The 7,683-nt window shown below is 36.3% G+C and overlaps 1 protein-coding gene across 1 annotated transcript; it reads right to left on the reverse strand.

The window, feature by feature from the left end:
* Positions 1-397: 397 nt before the first annotated feature.
* LOC125204406 (root phototropism protein 2-like) lies at positions 398-3,421 on the reverse strand. Its single transcript, XM_048103425.2, has 5 exons — positions 3,280-3,421; positions 3,128-3,197; positions 2,623-3,000; positions 1,171-1,875; positions 398-1,023 (listed from the first exon to the last, which is right to left on the reverse strand). The coding sequence occupies exons 1-5, from the start codon at positions 3,321-3,323 to the stop codon at positions 550-552; spliced, it is 1,671 nt and encodes a 556-aa protein (XP_047959382.1). The 5' UTR covers positions 3,324-3,421; the 3' UTR covers positions 398-549.
* Between the last annotated feature and the right edge of the window lie 4,262 nt (positions 3,422-7,683).

Raw genomic sequence — 7,683 nt, forward strand, 5'->3', positions numbered from 1 at the left:
GCGTTTCCAAATATAGGAAACGCGTGTAGAAGAAAATAGGTTTCGTCTTCTGCTAGGATTACTTTCTTAGTATTATTGGTCCAATTCATCTTATCTAATCCATCTTTGTGACCTTGTTAATTTCCCACAACAATTTCGTTTTATTCTCACCTAGTGCAATCGATTGAGGATGAACATTTGAACATCGCATCAACCACTTACCTATCAATAATCATAATCTTGAACACTTTGTTGTTACCGATTACATCAAATGGATTATAATTTATATCATTCTATACGAATGTGTATATGAAATATAACAAAATTACAAAATTAAGAACCTACACTATTATAATTTTCAATCGATAGTAACAAACAAAGATCCAAAATATTTACACTGCGATCTATGCACAATATATACACTGAATTTTCATAATATAAAAAACACGAAGATGGTCAAACCACGCATCACAATAGTTTATCATAAAACTAAAACAAACATAAACATCAAACTCTTTACAAGATTAATCAATCACACCAATATAACTAAAAAAAATACAATCACAAAACTTAGGAAATGGAGAATCGTCTCCTTCTAGGTTTTGTCAAATCCGGCATTCCATCATCAATATTCAACGTGTCTTTGGATCCATTCTTGAACGGATTCAATTTCCCCAAAGTCTTGGACATGGATGAGAAGAATGTAGGCTTTTTCCCGCTCGATTTCGACGATGTGCCCTGCCCTTTTTTGATGTCTTGAATGTACATTTTCATCTTCAACAACTCCGTCCTCAGCTCCTCGTTCTCCTTCACGAGGGACGTGTCGGCTTGCACTTGCTTCCTCATCGTGACTGCATCTGCATCCTGGTGATCATCCCCTCCACTTCTCAACTTGAGCTGGTCGTAGTATAGCGCGTGGAGGACTATTTGCACCGGGAGCCGCTTATTTTGGGAAGCGTGAACCCTAGCATCATACGATAGCTTTAGCGGGTCCATCACACTGCACACCTTTTCCCGCTCGATCTCATCTAGATTCGGGTGCGCCTAGACCATCATAGACAACACTTCATCCTTAAATAAGGCAAAATTTAAAATAAAACAAAGGTGCACCTATGACAGTTCAGACGACTTAAACACACGACAGGTGATGCATAGCAAATAGAATCAAGAATGATTGTCTATGTTACATACCTTGAGATAGATATCAATAGCGCGATAAAGATCGTCATCGACCTTCCTAGCGGCCTTAGGCACCAAATTGGCAATCCCATTGAACTTGGAAATGGTTAAATCAGCATAGGTGGCTATCTCCCCAAGATAAGCATCAATAGTCTTCCCAACTCTATACATAGCTGTGGAGCAAACCTCCCCTGCATTGAAAATCGCCACATTCTTCTCCCTCTCCACAAATCCAGATATGACCTTCCTCACACTCTCAAGATCAAACAGCCTCGCGCCATCAACGGTGAACGACAAAACCAGCAAATCATCAAGGGTCACGTGCTCAAGAATCATAGAAATCCTCTTCTCCAGCTCACTCTTGCACCGGCTGTCGGCTCTCAGGAAAATGGCTGTCCGAAGCAGACAGCACAAGAAGTGTATTGGAAAGGCCGATTTCTCTGGTGGGAGGAGGGCCACGATGGACTCGAGGATGTCGCGCTGCTGGAGGCGGACGTCTGGGTCGCTGGAGTCCAGCGACCGGGTGCCCTTGCCAGAGTGATCGCGCAGCGTTCGCTCTGTGTAGGTTATGATCGCGCTGGCTAGAGTTAGTCCCTTTGCGCCTCTTCCTTTCATTGATGCAATGATCCTCTCGAAGAAGGCTATGTCCAAGATCGTCAGCTCCTCCGTCCACCAATTTGGCGGCGAACGGCTCGGGAAATTCGCCTCCACGCAAGCCTGCTCCATAATAAATAAACCTTTTAGAAATCTCGTATTTGAGGGAAATTATGATGTACTCCCTAGTCCCTCCTACCCATTAGAAGTCCCATTCCTAATCGGTACTCCCTCCGTCCCAAGGAAGATGACCCCTTTCTGAGCCGGCACGGGATTTTATGCAACTTTATTTTGTTTGTTAAATGGAGAGAGTAAAATAAGAGAGAGAAAATAAAGTAGAGATAAAGGGGTTTCCATTTTAAGCAATGGGTCATCTTGATTGGGACAAACTAAAAAGGAAAGTGGATCATCATCTTCAATGGGACGAGAGGGAGTACAAGTTTTAAAAATTTGTTTTATTTTGTAAATGAATGGGAGAAAAATTTGGTGAAACATCGATCATACTTTATGTGTTGATTTTATTATAATATGGGGTTCACGATGCTAAAAATTAAAAAATTGAAATGAGACTTCTAAGGGAGACCGGATGAAAATGGCAAAATAGCAAAAAGAAAATACTACTACTATGTGGACAACATGTCCTTTACTTAAATGATTTTGTGTAATACACTTAGTTAATCGGTCTTTAATTTTATACATTTACGAGTCACGTCAGTAAATTCAGACCAATAGCATTCTGGAAATTTTCTTCATGGAACAATTAAGAAAAATTATCAAAGTTATGATATAATAATCGACAATTTCTGAAAGTTGCAAAATTGACCAAAATTTGACTAAACTTTATACGGAGTATTTTTCTGGCAGTCTAACCTTTGCGGCGGTGATCTCGACGCAGCGTTGCACGATCCCGAGATCAGCAGCGATGGGGAGGAGATCCTCGCACGACTTGAGTACGACGAGGGCGCCGGAGAGGGTGGTGAGCGCCACCTGAGACAAGAAATCATCGGTTCTTCCGGCGAGATTGCCGTCGCAGTATTTGTCGGTCATCTGGAGATACTCGGCGGCGCAACGAAGGGCGGCGACGTTGTCCACCGTGATCTCGAAGTTGACGCCGTAGCAGAACTTGGCCGCCTTCTCAAAGATCTCCGGCCCTCCGGGAATGTCAGACAGATTAATCCTCGTCAAATCCGTCTCCTTCGATTCCAAAATCAGCTTCCTTATATGATTGCTCTTCGCCACCAGCATGAACTGCACAAATATTATCGTTAGGGACTGATATTTCTAAATTTTATTTTAATGTAATTTTTTTTATGAACTTACACTAAATTTCAAAAAAATTAATAGAAAAAAGTATGGTGCTACGCCAAATGCTTACCTTGTGAAGGGAGAAATTGGCTTCTCCAACTTCCACGATTATATCAGTTGAGATTTCTTGAGAGAAAACCCTAAATAAATCAAAAGCAAGAATTAATGAATCATACAAAAAAAAATTGAAATATAAATGGAATTTGGAAAGAGAAAAAGTACCATTGGCCAGTTCTTTCCATTGCAAGAGAGAATCTGTTGGCCATGAATGAGTGAAGGAGAAAAGGAGAGTTGGAGATGTCAAGTTTAGTTGAATAAATGTGCTGTATATATAAAGACCTTGATTTATCTTGTAATAAATCTAAGCTGTTTTTCCCATGCAAATAATTGCCTTTTTTTACTTATGTACTTTTACAACTTTTAAATGTAGTTTTCAAGTTCCAAATGATATATTCTCTTATCCACTCTGCCATGTAGATTCCCTTTTATATCTCTAAATTAGATTCATGAACTTCACTATATATTTTCATTTTTGTGGGATCTATTAAATTTTATTAGAATTTTGTTATTCTCAAACCCAACTTTGATATTAAACTACAGGAAATCTAAAGAAAATCTATAAAAAAGTAATCAAGGTTTGAGGGTTTCACGTGTAAGTGTGCATTTTAAATTTAAATATCCAACAAAACACAAGTAACAAGACGATTAGAAATTAAACAAACTGTTACTGAATATTCTTCATTTTTTAATTTCTTTTATTCTCTCAACTTGGTGTATTCTGATTTTAATTATCGAGAACAGCATCCTTGCAAAAGCTTGTCTGTGTAAATTAGATATGAGTATTCGTTTTGATTTAGGAGAGTAGTGAAATTTGAATTTTAACTTTTAAGCTTTGTTGTTTTAGCACTGATAGTGTGAATTTGGTTTGGTAACATGATGTACTATCAGCAAATGTAGTACTCCCTCCGTCTCGAAGTATTAGACTCACTTCTTTTGGGCACATGATTTAAGGAATTGATATTTAAATAGTTAAAGTGGAGAGAGTAAAGTATGAAAGATGGAAAAAATAGGGGAGAGAAGAGAGAAAAAAGTAGGTGGAGAATAAAATAAGATAGATGCTTTTTGCTAAAAAATGAAATGAGTCTAATATGTTGGGACATCTCAAAAGGAAAAGTTGGTCTAAGACCTTGGGACGGAGGGAGTAGTATATTGCAAAAAAAAAAAAAAAAAAAAAACATTTAAATTTAAGTACATTGAATAACATGAAAATATGTAGTAGCACCTAATTTGTTGGTGTAATGATTAAGAGGATTAAAAAGGGAAATTAATAAATTTTCTCGTCACCAATAATTAAAGGAGTGTTTGGCAGCGGACAGAAAAACAGAAATCTGGGTCAAATCATGTGTGCTGTGGCTTATATAAAAGCTCGTTCATTTCTTACCACTCAAACAAGTGGTTCACAATTCATTCCGTTTTCCAAACTAAAACATGGATGGATTACTGCCACGTCACACTCTCCTTTGTCACACTGGCCCACTTTCTGCTTTACTCAGTACTATCTTCGGACAGGATAAATGTGTCACGTTGTGGGCCACGACCGGATCTTGTTTCACTAATAAGAAGCGTACACGTAGGATGCCTTCGCACTTCAATCCATTTATATAGATGAGAGATACAGATAACCAAGTTCTTCTTTTTGAAATTCCTAATAAATTTCAATAGCTTAGATATCACGTATGAGTAATACAATACACTACTCCTAATAAAAGAATAAACTCAATTCGAACTTGAAACACATTAGTACATTTTATTCACAAATGAAATTTTATGTTATCAAAAAATTCTTGATTAATTACATGCAAGCTTATTTTAGTGAAGTAAATTAGTTATCTTTTTAAAAGTTGTTGACGCGTGATGATCGTATGTACCTACTGTATAAAATGTTGCATTAATTATGATGTCGTAAAGGATAGACTTTAGGCATAACATCCCCAGCTACTCTCTTCTAGCCATTATGGAGGAAATGCATAGCACGTGTAAATTTTTGCATGAGAAAATAAATCATGCTGCACCTAAATTGAATCCAAGGCCAAGTTGTTGGATATGCAGGTATACCATCATGTTTTAATTCTCAACAAATACCTCCACTACAAGAAACTGAAGTTTATCCAGACATGATTAGATAGTCCATATGGATAGTGATATAATGCAAATTTATAAGTATATTGTACAAACTCCAAATTATGATCTGGACCATTAAAAATATCAACAGATAATAAAATAGTAGTAACAGAAAATGTCAACACAATATCAACCGTTGACACTGTATTGACATTTTTTAACGATCCAAATCAAAGTTTGTAGTTTGTGCAGTATTAAGGGTTTGCATTTGATCATATTCCCCATATGTACAGTAGGTAAATCCATTAAGCAAATCTAACTATTTAGTGATATTTATTATTTGCTGGTAAGAATCCCGGTGATTTTAGGTTGGATTAGAGATTGACTTATTGGGCATGGTTGATATTGAGTTTATCCGATAACGATCCAATACGCATAATTTGTCGACCTAATCAATCTATGCACTAGTCTTTTACGACATTTAAGACAAATACTAATGCTGCACGTGCGTAAAAAAATATGTCATACTATGGTATACTTTATGTAAATATGTCATACTCCACTAAGGTATACTTTATATAAATAATAATATAATTAACATTTTTAATTTTTACTAAAGAAATCAAAATACATACTACAAATGTTGTTTTCCAAAATCAAGATACCCTATCTCACCATATATTATTGGCGTAGCCCATCAAAAATATTCGAATCAGTGGATGACACGGATTTTATTGAGATAGTATTTATAAAGTAAAAGAGAGAAGGGGGAAATTGATAAAATAGAAGAAAAAGGTGAGTAAAGTATTGGCTGAGAATCAAATTGTAATCATTTACTGAATTATTCTAACACCCTTTTTAGACGGAAAAAACGTACTCATTTTGAAATATTGTAGTAGGACAAAAGGTCGGGCTCTAAGAGAGAGTAGAGAAAGAAAAAAAGTTTGAATCTATAAATAGTAATCGGCCTACCAATATTAATTTGAAATGATTCTACAAATCCACTATTCCATTCATCTTTGAAAGAGTTTCGTGTGGATACCTCGCACGCTTTAATCGAAGTCCGGTAGAAAAAAATATGAATGAATACTAAGACTACGCATTGCAGAGAAACAACGCGAGGGTCAAGCGTTTTTCCAGCCGAAAAATGCCTGATCCAACAAAATTGTCTGGGCCTATTTTGTCCAAGCCCTAACTATTTAAATAGCTAGGGCACAACTCCCAAAGGACTTTTGGCGACTAAAACACATTTTGAGAGAGAGTGAGCTTGGAAGCCACACTTAGAAGTAGGAGAGCAAGATTGAAGTTTCATCCATCCAAGCCTTGTTCCCCATAGTATATTAACTTGTTTTTGTGTTAATATAGTTAGCATGGGTGGCTAGAGCTTGAGATTACTCCTAATTTGTAGTAGGGTTGTTGAGCATGAATTCATTTAATTGAATTCTTATGATTTCTATTGCTTATTAGTTCTTATCTTTTGTGATTATCTTTATTCGTGTCGAATTCAGCAAGAAAATTTAATCTAGGAATGACCTTAATTCTAAAATCTCTTTAACTTAGAATAAGGAATTTTCAAGCTAGAACCGTTAGGGGGGTAGACAAGAAGTGGATCCTTTGTGCTAACTATGTAGAAGCTAATCTAAAGCCTACTCTGCATCTTAATAAGGGTAATAGGTTACTGAGTAGAGCTTAGAATGCGTGATCAGCATATCCTAGGTGTATAATTCTTAATCACCTATGAGCGAGAGTATGCACTTTTGGTTGGACATAGTTTTGATGCATAATTGGTAAAGTAAGAGATAGATAGAAAAAAAATGTAATTGAAGTATTGCTAGTGGGGAATGAGGCCCTCTTGTGAGGGACTAAAAAGGAAAGAGTCATTCTTGTGGTACGGAGGGAGTTTAATAGTTTTAGCAATTAATCTCGCCTCCATGTGGATTCGATACCCTTTCGTACTACATTGCACGTCTGTATACTTGCAAGTAGTGTTTTTAGGGGATTAAAACTTGTTTTGCGAATTTAAATCACACACTAATAGTCACAAGTATGAGAGAGAAATAAAAATAAGTACTCCATCCGTCCCATAATAGATGTCACACTTGGAGATTGACACGAGATTTTAGGAGGTGTTGTTTTGTGTGTTAAGTGAAAAGAGAAAGTAATATATTTATATTAATGTGAGAGGAAACTTTTTCCACAAAAGGAAATGTGACATCTTTTGTGGGACAAACTAAAAAGGAAAGTGTGACATTTACTGTGGGACAGAGGGAGTAGTAGATAAAGTATTTGAGAGAAACTTTTCATATTTGGATGGTACTACTATTTTCTGCAGATGAACCGAAATGAAAAGATGAGACTTTTTTTCGTAGGCGGATAGGATAGAGTATATATGTATGGTATGCTGGAATTTTGTTAATAATAGTAATAATTATAAAGTAGAATCCATTTCGCATTATAAAATAGAAGTTATGAAACATAAAAATATGAGCAAATAGAAAAAACATG

The sequence above is a fragment of the Salvia hispanica genome, chromosome 2 (assembly GCF_029641045.1).
Source record: "Salvia hispanica isolate PSC_SH4W2 chromosome 2, Shi_PSC_v1, whole genome shotgun sequence".
Taxonomy (NCBI): domain Eukaryota; kingdom Viridiplantae; phylum Streptophyta; class Magnoliopsida; order Lamiales; family Lamiaceae; genus Salvia; species Salvia hispanica.

Excerpts from the sequence above, each read along its gene's own strand:
- LOC125204406 (XM_048103425.2), bottom strand. The coding sequence starts at position 3,323 with ATGGCCAACAGATTCTCTCTTGCAATGGAAAGAACTGGCCAATG. Across the intron at positions 3,001-3,127 it reads CCAATTTCTCCCTTCACAAG|TTCATGCTGGTGGCGAAGAG; the intron begins GTAAGCATTTGG and ends ATATTTGTGCAG. Across the intron at positions 1,024-1,170 it reads CTATTGATATCTATCTCAAG|GCGCACCCGAATCTAGATGA; the intron begins GTATGTAACATA and ends ATGATGGTCTAG.